Source organism: Thermobia domestica, chromosome 1 (assembly GCF_964235325.1).
Source record: "Thermobia domestica chromosome 1, izTheDome1.hap1.1, whole genome shotgun sequence".
Classification (NCBI taxonomy): Eukaryota; Metazoa; Arthropoda; class Insecta; order Zygentoma; family Lepismatidae; genus Thermobia; species Thermobia domestica.
In genome coordinates, this window is record NC_137454.1 from 59,245,341 (window position 1) to 59,265,840 (window position 20,500).

General features: G+C 34.3%; 1 protein-coding gene across 2 annotated transcripts in view; it reads left to right on the forward strand.

Annotated features, from left to right (window-relative positions):
* The window catches only part of SP555 (SPRY domain-containing SOCS box protein SP555), a 72,725-nt gene extending 53,531 nt beyond the window's left edge, over positions 1 to 19,194 (forward strand). For both annotated transcript variants that reach the window (XM_081757439.1, XM_081757437.1), the window contains exon 2: positions 9,722 to 19,194. In XM_081757439.1, coding sequence (XP_081613565.1) covers positions 9,812 to 10,546 — 735 coding nt within the window. In that variant the 5' untranslated portion in view covers positions 9,722 to 9,811 and the 3' untranslated portion in view covers positions 10,547 to 19,194. The remainder of the gene's footprint in view (positions 1 to 9,721) is intronic.
* Positions 19,195 to 20,500: the final 1,306 nt, after the last annotated feature.

Below are 20,500 nucleotides of genomic sequence, written 5' to 3' on the forward strand. Positions count from 1 at the left end.
CTAACATTTCGTCTTTTCAGTCAAGTGTGGATTAGTAACTAACGTAAAGCCATGTATCATTCAAAAATATGATTTAGATCTACTATAAAAGATGGAAAATTCTTCTTCTTTTCGTTTTGCTTTAATGGCACTTGCTCCTCACAAGTATTTAATAATCAACTGTACGTTCGTTTGATATCATCTAAGAAATCCTCAGTAATAAGAACAAATAAATGTCTTCACAATTGAAGTCATTTCTCACGATCCTGAAATCCGGAGGGGTGATTATGACGTCATCCTCTCCGGGCTCCCAAATTTCTGTACTATATGAAAGACGTAACGGAGAATAAGTTTATTTAATATCATTTTATAATTACTTAGCGTTCTTTTTAGAAATTATGCTTCCGTTATTATTGCGTTAATAATAACAACAACAAAATCAGAATATTCAGTGGGAGCGCAACAGAAATCTTATTGAGCTTCCTCGTTTCTTCCAGACATACTTTCGGGGAGGCAAAGCTCCTCGAAGGTGTTAGACCACCTCGCCCCTCAGAGTTCATCATCATCATAGGCAGGGCCTAAAATTCAACGAAATCACAGTTCCACACTGGTAAAAATTGTATATAGTATAAAAAAACTAGTTTAGTCAGCATTTGTTTAGACATATAATCAGTGTTCTGTCCAGTACATCATGTTTACCTGCGAGCCAAAATATAATAATAATAATAATAATAATAATAATAATAATAATAATAATAATAATAATAATAATTATTATTATTATTATTATTATTATTATTATTATTATTATTATTATTATTATTATTATTATTATTTAGGAAAATTTTGTCATCCAGAGCAAACAAAATTAAAGGCACATTAGGATACATATTTAATTATGTTGTATTAAACAATAAAATACAGGAAACAAACCAGTAAGGAAAACAGTCACACTGGAAGAAAAAAGTCACTTTTTGTTACATAAGAATTTCACTGTCATTTTTCCGTGATCATCACGCTGTCTCAGTCTGTTTTCTGCCAAGGCAAATACACTGTTATACCAGGGCTGTTCCTTTGACCTCCTACCAACTTCAAAACGCCTTTCCTTTCTGGCCAGCCATTTCATGACAGCAGGGGTTGGGCTAAAATCTCCCAACGGACCCATATTTATATTAACGTGAAGGTAATTTTTCACAGTAGTGGAAGCTAAAGACAGTCTGTTATCTGTTTTCAATATGTTGTAGTCACTTATAAGTCTTTCAACATCGGAAGAAGATGGTTTCGAAGCAACAACTCGGGCTAGACTTGTTGACAGAGCATGAAATGACTGATTTCCACAGATTTTTATGAGAAGACTTTTAGCGTCCAGACCTTTCAACATACTGCACGATGATGTCTCTCTATATTGCATTGCGAACTGCAGAAGATATGTATCAAGAGAAATAACTTTGTGGCATTCTCTTAGGGTATCATCAGTTACATCCTCTTGCAAAACACGCAAAGGGTCCAAAGCAACAATACTGTCTTCATACAGCAAACGCTGACTAACAAAGTTAATTATGGAATCCAGGACTTCGTAGCGTACTACAGTAAAATCTCTTTTCTCACTGACATATTTGTTATGGGATTTATTGCGACGTGTGCTACGATGAAGTTGAATACCATGTAATGAGTACTGTATTTCTCCGTTTACGTTCTCTTGCACACGTTCGTTTAAAAACGTTTTTTTCCCACCCGCCTAACAGAGGTTTCCAGTTGTGGTATAGTTCTATTTTCATTTGTTTTTATGTCCAAAAGAAACATTTCATCACTCTCAAACTTCTGTTTGCAGTTCTTGAAAACATATAGAGCGTGTGTCACAAGACACAGAAAATGAAGGCGATCTACTTCTATTCATTTACGCAGATGACTATTGGCTTCATTACATACATGGCTTTCCGTTTACGAGTAAAGGCAGCTTGGATAAATTTTTTTTTAGGAGAGTAGTGAGCACACTGAATGAAAATTCTGTCTACGTGACGTCAAAATATTCTGGGTAGTACAAAACTTCTAAGTTATTTTCTGAAGCTACCATCGTTAAACCTTTCGTTCGCTGCCCTGAAGAGTGACAGTCCAGATGCTGCTTGTATGAGAGATAAAACTTCTTGGGCATTCTTGGTGACATCTTTCCATGCTAAATTAATGCGATGGGCAGCACACCAAATTTTCAACAGAGGCAAAGTTTCACCTGAAGCAACTCTCATCAGTTAACAATTTCCACATTCCTTTGTGCTCTCCTCTATTCATCACTCTGGGAAGCATTACTCTTTCTACTGATTTTCGTAATGCTTGCTTCGGCTAAATTTTTGGCGATTATTGATGTATGTTATCTCTGGTATTACATATTTCTATAACGGGTTGTAAGGATCGTGTAATTTTTATCTACAAAACAACACATTTCATTATATCGGAAAAGTGTAATGTCCTATTGAAACAACAGATAAACGTGCAGTTAGTTGCATATTTTACAACTATATGAGTGCAACCCTAAACGTTTGAAAACTAAACATAGTTAAAAAGTGCCTTCACCTCAAAATTGGCAATGGTTTTCCCTGTCATCTAGGAGACACCTATACCTATTAACTCTGGCTTAATGTCATATACTGGCAGTTATATGGAATTGAGTAACCCCCATTGCATAATGAATGTATTAAATCAGTAAGACAGTTTGACACACTAAACGCGTTTAAATGCATAATCCGAGAAAAGTAAGGTATTCATATTAATACCACTCCACACTTTAAGAATTATAGTTCCACACTCCTTTCCTACAGTTCCACAAAGTGTGGAGTACTCCACTCAATTTTAGGCCCTGATCATAGGTATTCTACCATTATTGCCAGGTCATTTGCAACAACTGAGAAGTTTCCATACTTTATGGTCTTCAGCTAATCTCTTCGTCCTTACATATCATTTTTTTCTGTTTTGATATTGTTCGCCTTCTCTCTTTTTCTTCCACCATACCCTCTAGCACAGTGCTGTCCAAATGGCAGCCCGCGGGCCGCATGTAGCCGGCCAAACCATTTTCTATGGCCCACAAACTCTCACAATTTATGATTGTTATTACTGATACTATTTGCATTTATATTTATTCATTCTTTTAATGCTTTCACTCTTCTTTCGAAATAAGACATCCATTTAGCGATTCTGTACAACAAAAAGGCGCGGGAATCCACGGCAACATCTTTCCCTAAATCTTGGAGTTTGGTCGGAAAAGAGTGTCAGTGTTTCCTAATACTTATTTGTGTGAAAGTGCATTTTCCACCATGAAAATTGCGAAGAATCGCTTCAGAACCTGCCTTGGAGACTCTTCTCTTTTACATCTTCTGCGGCTCACAACAACAGGAATAACTGTAGATATCCCAGCCCTTGTAAACGCTGCTAGTCATCCTCATTTGTCACATTGAATAGGTATACAATATTTCAAATTCAATTTTATATTTTTCTTTTCTAGCGTAATAATAATAATAATAATAATAATAATAATAATAATAATAATAATAATAATAATAATAATTATTATTATTATTATTATTATTATTATTATTATTATTATTATTATTATTATTATTATCTGCGGCCCTCCACTTGACGAGTAAAGACGGTTATGGCCCTCGGGCTCATTATAATTGGACACCATTGCTCTAGCACATCTCTCATGATACAGTTCCTTCTCAGTCAATGCCCCAACCAGTTTCTCTTCCTCTCTTCAATTACATAAAAAAATGTTCTTTCAACCACCATTTCTAACTTCATATATGTTTCCCGCTTGACCCAGCTAATTCTCTATATTCTCTTCCACGCACATTTCAAAAGTTTCTAATCTCCTTTGATCGTTTTACGTAATATCTATGTTTCTATTTCACACAGTACAACATTCTACATGGAGCATTTTATAAGTCGTTTTCTCAATTCTTCATTCAAGACCCCACAAAATAGATTTTTCTTCCTCCTAAATGCTTCTTCCGCCACTCCTATCCTTGATTTTATTTCACATTAATACTTTATACCATCGCTAATAATACCACCCAGGTTTTAAAAACTAGCCAGTTGTTCTTTTTTCTCCTATTCTACTTCTATATTTGAACAGCTACTTAGTTCAAATCACCATGGCTTTTGTCTTTCTAACATTTATTTTCATTCCACTTTTTTCACAACTTTTTCTCAAGTTTTCCAACATCTTATTGATTTTCTTTCCAGATTGTGCAACAACTATAAGTTCAAACCGTATACGCATAATCATTCTACCTCCTACCGAAATACTGTGTTCATTGTGTAGGCTTATTTTTTATTTATTTATTTATATATTTATTTTTACTATCTCTTGTGAGTAGATATTAAATAACATCGTCGAGAGACAGTATTTCTATTTAACAACCGTGTCTATTGCACTCTCCTGTATGATTTCCTATTCTATTCTAACACTTACTTGTTGGTTCATATGTAAATTCTTATGAGTTTTCGATCCTTCCATTCCAGAGTTTAAGACAAATGTTAAAATCGCGATGACATTTTATTTTCGTGCAGGACATGTCCTTTAGTAAATAGCGTACCAGTTTAGCCCCCTCACATTTTGATTTTACCGTTCCGGACAAAAATTTCTGACAATATATAGTTAGCGAACTGTGTTCAGCGCGGGAAACGAAATGCACACAATACAAGAGGTGATCTTGTCTAAACTTCAAAATGTGTCGTGAAAGTGGTCTCGCCTCAATTTTTTTTTTTTTTTTTTTCTTTAACGGACGAGGTCTGTCTGCTCAACTGCTGGAAATTCAAGTTCGATTCGCGATGGGAGCTTACGTGGTGGTATTTCAGTGGTACTCAACCTAATTCCTATCACGACACCCATTTTATCACATCCTCTTGCCAGCGACCCTCTTATAATTTCTGGCTTTTAATAAACGTGTGTGGGATTTTTAATATACCTATTGCGGAGATCTCCCGATATCCATCTATTTCTATAATAGTAGAATCCATTTCTTGTATATAGTGGATACAGTAACTTTCCTAAAAGCGAATGGATTAAAAGCAAATTTGGTCACTTCATCCATATTACAAATATCGAATCCGATCCGTCATACTGTTTCAAAATAGAGGCCGTTTGAAAATTTTAAAACTTCATTATTCCCTTAATTTTGGGTCATATGATAAAAAAATAAAGTGATTTCTAATTTTGTTTTTTTTTTAAAAATAGGACAGTTGTTAAAAAAAACTATTATGTATTTTGAATGACTTGATAATGTGAGTCACGAAGATTTAACCGGACTTTGCCGCACTAGTGAAATCACACCATGCTCAGGTATCTTATCAGCTTTCAATTTTAATTGTATTTCAATATGCAAGTTTCGTTGTATTTTTCTGGTTCTTCAATATCTAGTTCTCATTAGTTTTACATCATACTTTTTCATTTAAATTGATTTTTAAACAAGTCTGCCTGCCTTAGAAAATAACTGATTTTATCCATTTAATTCAGACGATTGACTAGTGGTCATTTAACCCTGGAGATAGTGTAGCTGTGCATCTATACCAAGCATGGGCGCTCGAAGAAAATTTTCTAGGGGGGGGGGGGGGCTCAAATCCCAGGTTGCTATATTACGTTTGGTATTTTTCACTTGTATTAAGAAAATCTTAAGAAATTTAATACATTTTCGTGAGCCAGAGGGGAGATCGGGCCCACCCTGCCCTCCCCTTCGGGCGCCCATGATACCAAGGATGCCCAACCTGCAGTCCGCGCGCCAAGTGCATTCTGCAACTGAACTTCTGCACCATGTGAGGTTAATACTTCGGAGCATGTAGCAAAAATACACTTAGCCATATCCCACAGTTGTATATCTCTAAATCGAATTAAAGCCCTGTTTTATTACAAAAAAGGAAAAAAAAAGTTATATGTTGAAATAGCATGATAGCACCCTGTACCCAAGAAATTAAACTCTCTCTTTTAGTTCTACATTTCACGATTATCCCCTTTAGAATAAACGAGACGAATGATTTTAAAAAGTGATTGATTATGAAAGAATTGGCGGCATGAGAATGTTGGAGGAAAATGAAAACCCCGAAAAACTCACGGACACGATGTTGTTCACCACAATCTCATATAGTTTGAGATCGAACTAGGGACCACTCGCAGCAGAGGTGAACACTCCACCACTAAGCCACCGTACACCCCGGCATAATGTAGCTATGTATTTTATGAGAATTTTACAGTGTCTTTAAAAGAAACACATACAAAGTGAATGGAGAGTTGTGTCCCCCATTCACAAATCTTAATACGGCAAAAAAAAAAAAAAAAAAAAGTTTGACACTCTTGGTCAATAACAGTGGCGGATCTGTGGGAGAATTTTTCGGAAGGGAAATACCTTTATGTAAGAGGTAGAATTTAACTTTTCAATGGTTGAACCATTATATATACACCTTATTTCCTGAAATAGGTTCAGGTGTTTGAGCTCCACATTAGAATATATACATACCCACATAAGGATATGCCTGCCACAATATCCTCCTTTTGAGTTCGCCGTAGTCGGGTAAAAAAGAAAAAAAGAACAGTTGTCTCTATTTACTTCAGAGTGGATGACTCCCTTATAGAGAACACGCAATTTATCGTTTTAGAATGCTATATCGTACGTTGTTTGAATGCTATATGGTAACTGTCATCTAATGTATTAGTAAAGAAGAGGTCAAGAGCTTCGGTATCTCCCAAAGGTCCTGCTTTGTCATCCCTTCCCGTGAAGTGTGTTTGTCATTGATCATGTGAGATGTTAGGCAGTTGACATCCCCTTTCACTGCGGGAGAATCCATTGGTTACGCTAGCAGCAGCGGAGAAAGGGAGATAATGGAAAATCAATTGAAATTGATTTCACGTGGTCTCAGTAGTAAGAGCCATTGGTGATAAGTAGGTAGTTATATATACCATGAATTAATCTAGGAGAACGAATTGGTTAATAACTTATGAAGGTTTTGGAGTTAACGACAGAAAGAAATATTGGCCTTATTAACTTAGATGAAACTGGAGCTTGCACGAAAATCATGCCCTGCGTAATACTATTGGATTGCACATTGCTACTGTGTGTAATTCCGTATATAAAAACAGGATTCTATTGAGCTCAATGTTTACTTAAGCTCATGTTTACGGAAGTAATAAAAGTAAATAATCTTTCCTCCGGAAACTTCAAATTTACACTAAAAAAGAAAAAGAAAGAAAAGAAAAATACATTTTGAGTAATTTTGAAATCTCTCTAACAATCCTGTTTCATATTTTAAATACAGCCTGGATAATATTTATTTTCTACTTGAAGCAATAATATTCAAATTGTCGACCGAGCGCTACTGCTTACTCACGGTGATACTTTTCAGTCACTCACGATGACGCGATCAAATTTTGTGAAGAGAAAAAGCAAATGGGTAGTGATGTTACCAAAGTAGACAGATAAACTAGTTTTCAGGATTTTTAACACCTTCAATAAAAGTGGATAACTTCACATTAAACAGGGTTGTTACTAAAACTATTTCAGAATCTTCAAGCATTTTAAAGGATGTTTGAGTTGTGAGTACAGAATCTTAACACGAATCTTAATACCAAATACTTTTACCTTTTTTAAAAAGTTAGTAAAATTTCGTCATAATACTACAAGTCCATTAAAATTATTCGCAGTTTACAGAATTCAGTTTCCAAATAGAAACCATGATACAGTTTAGCACATTGTTACCGACATCGGAAACTTGTAATGTGCTACGTAATTCTTTCAAAATATTTGGTCCATCAGAGAAGATAGTTGTCATCAATTGTTAAACAATATGTCGTTGCAATTATCATATCATATACTCTTAGGTTCTATCTAACATTTCATTCGTCACACAAAACTATCTTATTTTAATTTGTACGTACTCACGACCAGTAAAATCTAATTGGCAAAAGAACAGAAAACCTCTGTTTTCAATCTCAGAATTTGTTGTTGATAATGTTTTGTATTTAAGCATATGCACTGCTCGCTATTAAAAATGCATTATCAAGATGGATACATCCTAGGAAGCTTAAATTTCCAGAATATGTAGAGCATAGAAGGATAAACAATTGATTAGCACGACAGCGCCGTGAAGCAGCAGAGGCACCGGGTATGCCATCTAGTGGCAGCAAAGGATCCCAGTCAGTGGTAAACGAACGTGTGACGTGGTTTGCATACAGTCGAAAGGTGCCTCGTCGTCGAATGCTGTAATTCTTCCAGTAGGTTTCAGCTTTTAATCGCAAACGAATAGTGGCGTATCTCGAATGTGGTTTATCCTTCCGCAACATTGGTGTCCATAATGCAACTACAGTGCAGTGCATAAATATAGACTCGGTTGTTCCAGAAGACACTATAAAAAGACACGCCAAATCCTACCAACCGCGACATACCACGGGCTGTGAGAACAGACAGCTTGTGCATATGACTGGCAGATCGGACAGCCACATCCCGTACACTGGCGCAAGCACTGGAGACTGTTGCACAGCGTCCAGTGTCCCCACAAACAGTTCTACGTCGTCTGGCAGAGCGAGGGATATTTGCATGGTGTCATGGCTTCCGCAAACTGCACAGCATTGATATGAGAGACTATAATGGTGTAGCGAACGTAGCGCATGAAGAGACGATTGGCAGGCCATCCTTATTCCAAACGAATTCCGCTTCTGTCTGTAGCATCATGGTAACAGCATTTATATATTGTGTTACGGTGGCATTAGGCCGGACGACGCCTGAATTTTACATCGCCACATTGGTCTGTTGCCGGATATTGTGGTGTGAGTGTGTACGCCCTAGCCACTAGACTAACGTGAAGGACTCTCTACCTCAATAAAGAAAGTAGTTTACTGTAGTGTGAAAATAGAAAATAGTGATTTTCCCGAATGTAGCTCAATAGAGACCTTCTTGTAGTTATATGATAATACGGAAGATCCGAGTTCGATTCTTGTTGGGATCTCATGAGGTTCAAATCTCACATTAAACTATAAGTGCACGTTACATATAGCCTCGGTGTTGAAAAAGGGAAGGTGCATATAACCTACGTACGTAGGTACTAACATTACATCTTATAAGGGCCACTTACATGACCATAATAATAATAATAATAAACTTATTTTATGCATACCTCTGTTTCAACATTTTTGTATACATTTTGATGAATTTTGGTAGGGTCATTGGGTGTTCTGGGGCGAAGTGATTTGCAGGGGCGCCATGCATTAAGAGTATGTATGACTACCATAACCTTTTTGTCTATCACATTTGGACCAGATCGATGAATCCCTATACTGTGTGTTCTTAGATATGTGTATAAGATCGAAAAACCGTTTAGTCTTGAGGAAAAGATAATGATATGCTGCTTTTTGTCACAAGAACAGGTCAATTCGCTAATAAATTATGACAGGGGCGTCATTTAGGGAGGGCAGGAGAGAGCAATTGACCTCCTCCAAGAGTTTGAGGAATACATATAATCTAACCGATTGACTACTAATATGCTAGTACAAAACGTGAAAGTCTTATGTCGGTGGTGCTCTTGCCCCCTCATGCGGTCTGAAATGACGCCCCTGAATTATGATCAAAAATGCATCGCATTTTGCATCTCATTTGATGATTTTTTTTTTTTTTTTTTTTTTGTTTCTACTTCAGCTGTAGTAGATTTATAAAGATCTTGTATTTTTATTTGATTTTAATATTACTTTTCTTAACATTCTTAGGATTTCATCACTGTTCCATGTGGTCTCGGCTCAGCGTCCACCACCATCTTGGCAGACATCACAACAGTAGATTAGTATACAACTCCTACCATGGAAGCACCACTTAAACACGGCTGTGAAGACCACTGGACGTGGAACCGGAGAGACAAGAGTCACGAGGTACGTCTCTACGGCCCGCGATTGCGAATTGCTCACTTCCATCCAAATTGGAGCAGCGGAACCGCAGGAGTGCGTGGAACTCGCGTTCTAAATAATGGACGTTATTACTGGGAAGTACAGGTATCTCAACGAATCTTCGGAACGAGTATGATGTTCGGTGTCGGAACGAAACGAGCCCGTCTGCATGTAGATGCTTTCGTTAATTTACTAGGTGAGGATGAACATAGTTGGGGGTTGTCACACAAAGGTCTACTTTGGCATGGAGGTAAATGGTTTTATTACACAAAACCTTTCCGAGAGAATAAGGCAACTAAAGTGGGAATACTTTTCGATGGTGTTGCAGGGACAATTACTTACTACAAAGACGATAAGTGTTTGGGGGTTGCATTCAGTGGTCTTAGTGATATTAAGGAACCGCTTTACCCTATTGTCTGTTCGACAGCTGCAAAGACTGAAATGGCACTTGGTGTGATGAAAAGGGACTTTGTGAACCTGCAAGATCGTTGTCGAGCTGTTATACTGAAACGAATTCGCAGCGAAAACGACTTAGAAAAGCTAAATCTTCCTAATCGGATGAAAGCATACCTCAGAGAGGCTTTGCAAGATGGCCAAGAGCGTTATTCCCAGCCGTTTCTTCCCGTTAATAAATATGTCCATTATGTATGACAAGCGGCTCCAGCATGAAAAATGTCCAATCATTCATTATCATCGCCAGGTCCTCGCAATGTTACAATTGTCTGTCTAAATATTTATGAGCACACTCAATGCGAGTCCACATAGCTGCGCCAGCCACAGTTATCTTCAATGCAGAAAATGGGATGAAGCTTCAAACGACCTAAGTCTTTCTAGTGTTTAACTTCTACCTGAGCGAAGTCCAGAGGATGTAGATCACTAGATCACTTGGAACCTTCATCATATATGATTATTTCTATTTCTCTTATTTCTGTTTAAAATGAAGGAGAAGAAAAAACTTAAACCAGTACTCTAATTATTAGTGTATGCACTTTCACTTCTTTTTTTTTTATTGAAATAAATTATACAAATTAAACTAATTCCCGTGGAAATTGGGAATTGAAAAATGTAAGAAAATACACCACATTCCAGAAACGTAAGTAGAATACATAAAGTCTCAAACATGATTTTTCTCTATTGGAGTAAAATCGCTAAAGAAACATACAAAAATGCGTAGTATCGTAGTAACAACCAAGAGCTTATGTAGTATGCATATACAGTAGAAACATTAAGCAACTAAAATATTTTTTGTCAAAAGAATAAAAAAAACGTTTCTACCTTATCTTCCTTTCTGAACAAATTAATGATTTCAGCACATTGTATGAAAGTCTTAATATTGATATAAGTATATCTTTTTAATAGCTAAAACCAAAGCTCAAGCAAGAATGTTCTATGGTCTATCAATGTATCAGAGAAGTATTAGATATCAAACAGAAACAAAGGTAAATTTGAAATGTTAGCTAATTTGCAGCTTAATTGCGATAATTACAAAGTTAAATTATTGTCACTATAGTGAACAATTTTCTAAATCAACTAAACTTAATAGTTTTAGTTTATATGTATTATAATGTTCTTTATCTAAAACTTGTATTTGTGTTTCCAACATCCATTGAATAATAATTAAAAAATGAATTTGGGACAAGTTCCCTAATGAAGTGGGCATGAAGTTACCTAATTTGAATGTACAATCTAAGTACATCCATTCTAAATTCAGTATTACTTATATTTCTTTTCTAATTACGAACTTCTAATATCAGAAAAAAATGAGATTTAACACTTCTCGTAATTACAATTAACAATATTGTACGTTATTGCTGTGATTATGAAGTTCTATGAATTTATCAGACCTACTTTTGTATGATTTTATCTTTCAGTGTTTACCTAAGGCAATGAGACCAATCTCGGTAGTGGCAAACATACAGTAACATAATTAAATAATTAAGTACAAATTGTTAAATTCATATGCATACTGTTATTTGTAACAGCTGGGTGTGTGATATATTGAAGTAAAGCATAACTAACAATGGTTCAAGCAATTAACATGGTAGGGTCACGAGAATTGAACGAAATATAGCGAAAATAATTAGTACATTCAATACACCCAATTAAGTTAAGTGAAATATCCAAAAAGAGAAGAAAAACTTTCGGAATAGAGTTTCGGAAAATTTTTGTCTTTCAAGTTACGAAAAACTTGTTGCTTTTCCGAAGAATAGGAAGCGAAATGAAGATTCTGAACATGGAACATTAACAAAACAGTCCGTCAAAATATACCTATCAAAATTGAGCCAAATGTCATTTCCTTCAACAATTTTAGAACGTATCATAGTTTGCTTGTTGACAGTTCAACAGAAACTGACGTCGCCAAGAAGTATCTTTACCTTTGATAGCAGTTCGAACACAGAGCGGATATGAATAATTGGATATTGTTTATACAATCAACTGTTTGTAATGGTCTTTCGAGCTGCACAACATCTTGAGCACGGAATTACTCTGTTAACCTTTTGATTTAAGCATTTAACTCTCGTTGGGTATGATGTTCGATTCTTATTTACCTTGTTCTTTCAACTTTCTGACAGGGACAGGCATGAAAAATAACTGGTTCTCACACTCTCATTGTTTCACTGTCTATGGAAAATAGTTGTTTTGTATATACAAATACGTATTTAAAGTAGATTGTAGCATTCAGATAATAATTTAGATAGACATGTTCATTTGAATTTTGTAGATTGGTTGCTATGATATTGCTGATTAGTACGTATTCTGTTCAGAATCTTTGTTCCACTTCCAGTTGCTCAGGAAATGCAATCAATTTGTTACAACATTAAAACGTTTTCTGTTTGGGTATTTGATATCGGTTTGGCGAAGTCCCACCACTAAATCAGGCAATGTGATTATGTTATTATAATAATAGCTTACAACTCTATTTGAACAACTATTAAAAGGAACTATGTGCGATTTCCAGCAATGTGCGTATCGTTTGTTGCTTCGAAATGAAGATAAATTGCATGTGGAAAACAAACAAGTTTTACTTAGTATCTCCTTGCACTTAACACTGCAGATACAGAAAACAAGATTTTATTACTATCTAAGTCTCCATGCACAAGTGAGTTCCTCCATGAGTTTGTTACTTAGTGCAATGTGCATTGTATCTAATTCATGAATGAAGATTTATATATGACAACAGTACTGTATATTCTAGTCAGTGAGTGTAGTATTTATTTTTGTTATAATGAGTAAGCATAAGATATCCCCTATGTATTTTATTCCCTAAAATGTAGATTATAAAACAGATGTATTATGCATTGCTATTCAGTGATGAATGACGTGCAGAAGTATTATTAATGATAGTCGAAAAACGCTTTGAATAAATGTGCAACAGTCTATTGATTTCATTGACGAATATTTGTAGAACTTGAGGGATGGAAAATGAGATAGTCATGTGTAGGAATGGGAGTTTGACTTCTGTATTTTTGTAAAAAAAGATTCAGCATAAAGTAATAGGACTGACACAATATCAATCTGTTGCATTTTTATTGCAGAGCATAGAACTATAATTATAAACTCTATTTTTCTGCGTATAAGTCTAGTCAAGCCGTGGATATCTTCCCTCCGTGCCATATTATTGTAAGATACTACAATGAAGTACGGGAGAATTTTCTTTGTCATTTTTGTGTGTCTTTGTATGTGTGTGCGTGTGTTTGTATTGATTTTTGTAAATGTCAAGTTAGAATTGCGGAATTGAATATTTTTGGTTAGGTTTCATATTTTAAATGTTGAACAGGCCAACAAGGTGCAATATTTAATAATAATAAGAATAAAAGTATTGAAATTAGATATATAATATTTTTGTTGTAAATTGGTGTTTTTGTGAATTTCACTGATGTATAGTGTGTTTGTGATTTATATTTAATGTTAAGAGAAATTAGTATTTTTTTTTCTGAAGACATAAGTCGTGCGATTTATAATAGATATGAAGTTGTGATTGGCGCAAAAATAAATATTTTAAGCAGGGTATTTAAAGGTCTCAAACATGTTTCCTACGGTCTCTTCCTGACGGACATATACAGGAATAACCCACTGGCTTCTTGTTATTAAATTTTAAAATGTAAAGTTTGGGAGTGTATAACGAAAACTAAAATTCCATATAAATAGACTGTTCAACGATGCTCAAGACTAGAGCTAGGTAAATGACTGGGGAAATGTATAATGTACTGATATGTTTAGATAATATAAATTTAAAATTGCGTGAAGAAATAAAAATAATATTTTGAACGTATTTATATTCTGGTGGTAACAAGCCTTATTACCAGAGTGCAAGGCTGGATAAAAAGAAATGACAACATTCTTATAACATGCCTTTATGCACAGAATAATTAAATAGCTGTTACAGTCCTTAAATGTAATCGCCTCCCATTTCGATCACCTGCCACACGTGTGGAAAGCATTGTACACCGTCTGCGCGTCAATTTTTGGACGGTGTCCCACAGGGACCGATATATGGTGCGGATGATGGCTTCTTGTGGGACGTAGTGCTTCCCACCAAGTGGTTCCTTCATTTTGGTGAAAATGCCGTCACAAAGTCCTTAGAGGCATTATTATGCACTGCACCTACGTGCCATTTCAAATTTTGATTCACGTACTTTTTTTCGTCCTTCCGAAACATATTATTGACGCGCTGCCACTTCTTTACTCTACTTAACGACACTCGTGCTTTTGACTGAACGACACACAGTCATTAGCACTCATCACACTTCATTGTCTCACATTCCCTTATCAGTTACGGAACTCTTGTAGTGCTGAGACACACCCCTTTGACATGAGAAAGGTGTTGTCATTATTTTTATCCAAACTATGTATCATTACCTTTAAAAAGTGTTATTTCTGCTTATTCGTGTTATTTCTATTATATGTAGTCATCGAATTGTTTTAATGTTTATGCATCCTTTATATCGAAATTTGGATCATTCTGATGTACTAAGAGAAAGAAAAGCAACTGAACTTTTGGAAAAGGGGTATTTAGTGAAACATAATAAAATACAGCTTGACAGAGAGTGATTTTCAAAGTACTTAATATTGAATCGTTGATTGCAAATATATATATATATATATATATATATATATATATATATATATATATATATATATATCAGTCACATCAATATGTTGAAAAATCAAATTTATTATTATTATTATTATTATTATTATATATTTTTTTGAAAAATCATGTTTTACATTCAATGTAGAAAAAAATCTGAAAATGTAACTTAACGTTAGAAACTTGTGCCCTCCACAAAAAATTATTAAAGCTTTATTAATGGTATGTACTTAATACCATACATACTTAATTTCCCTTACACAAAATTATGGTAAGTCAAGTAGGGAATATGAATGTGCAATCTGCCATTCATTTTCGAAAACAAGAAGTAAAATAAACTTTAAAAAATGTTTTGTGGGGAAATGAGTTCCCGTAATCGTCGCATCAACTTATTTGCGAAAGATGCATTTTGTTATGAATAAAAAGTTAATACAAGTAGCAGGTCTAAATAGGTACATACAAAATTTTGATTTCACCAGGTAATGTAAGAAAGAATAAAAGCTTTTCAAAAATTTAATTTAATCTAATCTAGGCTTGTTAGATCTTTGGGCGCCTCCCGCAGTATCTGGGTTCGAAATACATTCTACTAGTCAACGGGATACATGTACGGGATTAATTATGTATAATTAATTATGTAAGCCATTTATGCCTTATAACACAGTTTGTACCTTGTTGTTGTTAGTTAATTTATAAGGATTATATTTTAATTGTAAGAAAAGGTATGTTTAAATTATTTTTATTGTTGTGGGTTTATTATCTCGCAAGCGCAATATTTTCATTTAACGATTTAACATAGGTAGAAATACAATTTTAAGAAAAAGTTTCGATGGAAATGAACTGTACAATAAATGCTCTGTGAAGTCTATAGTATTACCTATTGAAACGAATAATAATAATAATAATAATAATAATAATAATAATAATAATAATAATAATAATAATAATAATAATAATTGTAAATTATGGAGTATGATATTCGAGAAAGCAGATGAATCAAAACTATTCAAAATAAGGCAGTATATCCTCGCTGTATCAGTCAGTAATGCACAACGAATGAGTTTTTACTGTAATGAAAGCATTACGATCAGATGATAGAAATAGAATGTCAACAGAACTTTTGATGGACGAAATTTGTGTTCGAGATGAACATGAAAAATGATCTGTAAACTCTTACAGAAAACGGTTCTGGAAAGCAGGACTTTTTCAGCAGCGAGGAGCTCCAAAAATATTACTAATAAGGCGGTCGTCTAAATCATTAATGTTATGTGTTACTTTAACTTGGTTCAGTACAGCATACATTTGATTAATAATAATGGTAATGCTAGTAATAGTGGTTATACATGATAGAAGTAACGGTGGTAACTACATGCAGAAACCTTCAGTTTCCAAGTTGTCCTCAGTTACCTGAATACCACTGCTCTCCTCTTTGCCTTCAGTTCAATCTGGCAATGCCAATCTAATTTGCGGAACGATTGTAGATGAAAAAAAAGTCACTTATTACGTCTCGAATTAGTTATATCTGTAAGGGGAAATAAACACAATCTTGATAGTTCAAGAAAAGAAAGAAACAGATTGTCGACTTTGTATTTACAGAAGAAGTGTAAATACAGTTCGGAATGTATTGTTGAAAAATATAATCCTGCGATAACCGAATCTTCCTCTGTATGGATGTTATTTGACTTATCAAGTTAATATCAATCAAGCTGTTCGTGCTACAATATACTCTGATGTATGCATATTTATGTATTTTACATCGCAAAATTCCCCTCGAACGATTATTGAACGATTTCTTTCACTCGAAAACGCCATTCGCACTTTATGAAAAATAAAATGGCTAATTCCGAATGGACATAAGTTTTCGCATGTATTTATATAAAACTATTGTTAAGTTTGTACGTATCTAGTCTGTTTGTGATCGAGAATGTATGTGTGTAGTGAAAGATAAATGCTGTTTTAATATAAGTCCTACAGTACCTTTACGCATTTATGATAAATAGAATAGATTTTTGTATATTTAAGAAAATGCATCTATATATACGTATGTATATATACATATATATGCTTCTGTAAGCTCTGCAATTCTTGTAAATGACAAGCAAAAATTGTCTAGAAAAAGTGTAAATACAGTCTGGAATGTATTCTTTAGAAATGATCAAACAAAATCAGTTGTCCTCCTGTACAAATGTTTCTCATAGTTCTTTCAGCCTGCTCTGTAACTATATTCTATATCTATTCCATCTCTGAGATGTGTAGAATGCCATACAAATTAATTTAGATAATAAAAATGTTTAGTCTCACGAGTAACACAATATTGTAGATCCTAAGTTGCTCATCATGAAGAACATGAAATCAGGGATGATAGTTTCGGTTTGTTCTTAACTATTATAATATTGATAATGTCTGGCGCTGAATGACGAAATTATATTTATAAAGTGTTTTCATGTTGAGGAGTGTTTTAATTAATATATTTCGTTTACATTTGTGATAGTTATTTAAGTTAAGAAAAAATAAAATTGTCTAAAATCGTGCACTTGACCACTTTCAGCAATTTTATATTTAATTCTGCAACATTCCAAATAATTTCGTTATTGTAAATAAGTAAAATGTAACACTAAGGATGAATAAAATTCGATTCGATCCATGTCGATCCCTGGGCTACTAACGTGTTCTGAAATAACACGGATCTTCATGTGTTTACAAATTACATATTCGGTAAAGGCATAATAGAATAACATTTATTTGCACACGAAATCCTGTAACAATATTCTTCCTCTAAACTTTCGAATTCAAACGCATTTTTTTTTTTTTTTTTTTGCCAAGGTAATTAAGGAAAGATTAAGAAATTACCTTGAGAAAGGATTCCCTTGGAATCCGAAAGTTTGATGGAACATTGTTACAGGCTTCGTGAACAATAGGTATGAAAAATGCATGTACAGTTAGTCGTCGACTTCCAATCATTCGCACTTACCACCGGTTGTGGTTATTATTATTATCAAGAACTTATAATAATAACAATGAGAGAAATAATAACAATAATAAAATAATAACATATACCACTAATATAGGAAAACTACTGTTACTATACAGAAATATAAACAATTTTATATGTGAAATCAGCGATTTCTGATACCGTGTAACCGCAGCCTAAATTGTCGGCCGATTGACTAAAATGGTATTTTATACTGTACTTCATAGTAGAGCCTACCACCTGACCGATTGAAGACCAGGTGTTCGGAACCGGTCAGGTGTAAGTTGTCGACTACCTGTATTATTTTTTTTTCATATTTTTATATGTACCTTCATTTTCATATATTTAAAAATATATGAAGTTACTTATTTCTTTAAAAATCACTTAATCATCATGAATTTCCCATTTGTAATCTTGTACTTAACTTCCAGTAAGTGCTTTACGGACCTTTATTCCATCGTATGTATTTTGAAATTTGGTACAGCAGAAAAACATTAACATTGCAGTCTGATATTATATTTTGGAAGCTGTTTCATTCATTCTTCTATTGGGTTATAAGGCAGCACATTTGTAGAAAGATGGTCGAAAAATTAAATAAAAGAAAAACATGTTGCACATATTTCCACAGAAGTAAATAAACCTGTTGTTATAAGCTTTCATGCAAAAACATCTAATATTTACTTATGTGGTTTCGGAATCCAAACATCCAATATATTTACCTACCTGGATATTTTTTTCAGGTTTGGAAGAAATGGCAAACACTAAGTTTATAATATAACTTCTTTCACATTTATTTTACTACATATTATTATGTAGGAATTACATATAGGTAAATAGCAACCTGTACAATTTATGGAATTTGCAGCTAGACTTGAGGCAGAAACAAAAGACTGCTTGCTCCCTTTGGCCAGCTGCCTTGCAAATATTAGTATGTACACACTATTAATGTATTATGTGAAAATATATTAGCCCTTGATGTAAGTGTAGTATTGCAGAGTCTTAAAGAGACATGTGAAAGAATATAAGTGATTTTAGTTTAATGTATCCAGTGACCACGATATGCAATGTATACCTAGTGAATATGGTTTCATTTTAAACCATGAATTGTTGTTTTGTGGTTTTGCCGTTCGTTAGTTGTTCAAGTTACAAATCAATGTTAATTATTTTGATGCATTTAGTATGTATAGAGCAAATATAATATAAATGACAATTTTCTGAATAAATTGCTATAAACTACAATATGTATTTTGTAATTTTGCATACCTTCTTCGAATTAATGTGCACTAGAGGTAAAAGTTATGGAGGGCATAGACACACATACTCGCATGACCAACATACATAAAACATTTGTTTCATCATGTATGTTGGAAGAATTTTTTGCCCACACACGTACCAACTTGCTGTCCAACCTACTAGAAGAATGAATCGGAGGAAAGAGTCACCAGTCGCGTGATTTCTTCCGCTGTCGTGATTGGCGGACCTAATATAAAACAACCAGCTTGAATGAACGAACACATACACGGTAAACATGCACGAAGAACGGCTAAACCATCATGCATGTTTACAGAAATTTTTGAAAGCTTTCAACATATTTGATCGAGGCCATATACGATCAACTTGCCCGTGGTTCTATCATTTTTCATGCATGTTGGAAGGTGTCCTCATGCATGTGTCTGCGTGTATGGGCTCCTTGAGGGGGAACGCGGTGGACGTCTATCCCCTACTTCCAACAACATCTATGGCGTTCCTCCACTTCCTAAAATTACAATGGACAAAGATAGGCACAGTGGACGGCGTGACGTCATGCATCCCCATACCTTTTCAGACCCAGTTTTACCCCTGATATGCACTCATACTATTCAAACACACGTCTGAAGCAACATTTGCAAGTGATTTTCAGGATACATACAAAACCAAACTATTATGTTGGTTGATGGAAGTTTAACTTCTTTTCCGGTAATAAAAGGATATGAAACAAAGGTCTACACTTTAAGATAGAAATATACGAACTGTACATTCACTATCAAACATCGAATTCGAGTCTCTTGCGCCAAGGAGTTCAAAACCAAAGTACGAAGTTAGTTTCTTAAACCAAAGATTACCACCAAGCTTATTTTTCCTTTGTTAAAAAGCCTTGTGGTATTGATTGGAGATTTTCTTTATTTCCTCTATCCCTGAATGATACACAAATTCTGAAATAAAATATTACATGGCAAAAAGATGTAATAGTTTTAAATTAATAGCAATGTACATATTACACAATATTTGTGCAGGTATGAGTAAGATTATTGACACGTCTCTTTAATCTGACGTTTTTGAAAAATATCTCTTTTTTTTCTTTATATGTTCAAAATTTTGGAAGATTTCCACAGCATGAAACATTAATGATAAACATGTTTGTAATGTTTGTGTTCAATATTATTTTAAAATAAGGAAATTATAAGCAAACAAAAACTTAATTTGCCCGAAATTACGAAAATTACCAACTCTGTTGAAAAGGGTATTTTTCTAGATCGGGAGGGAATTCTGCAGTTCAAACGCAGAA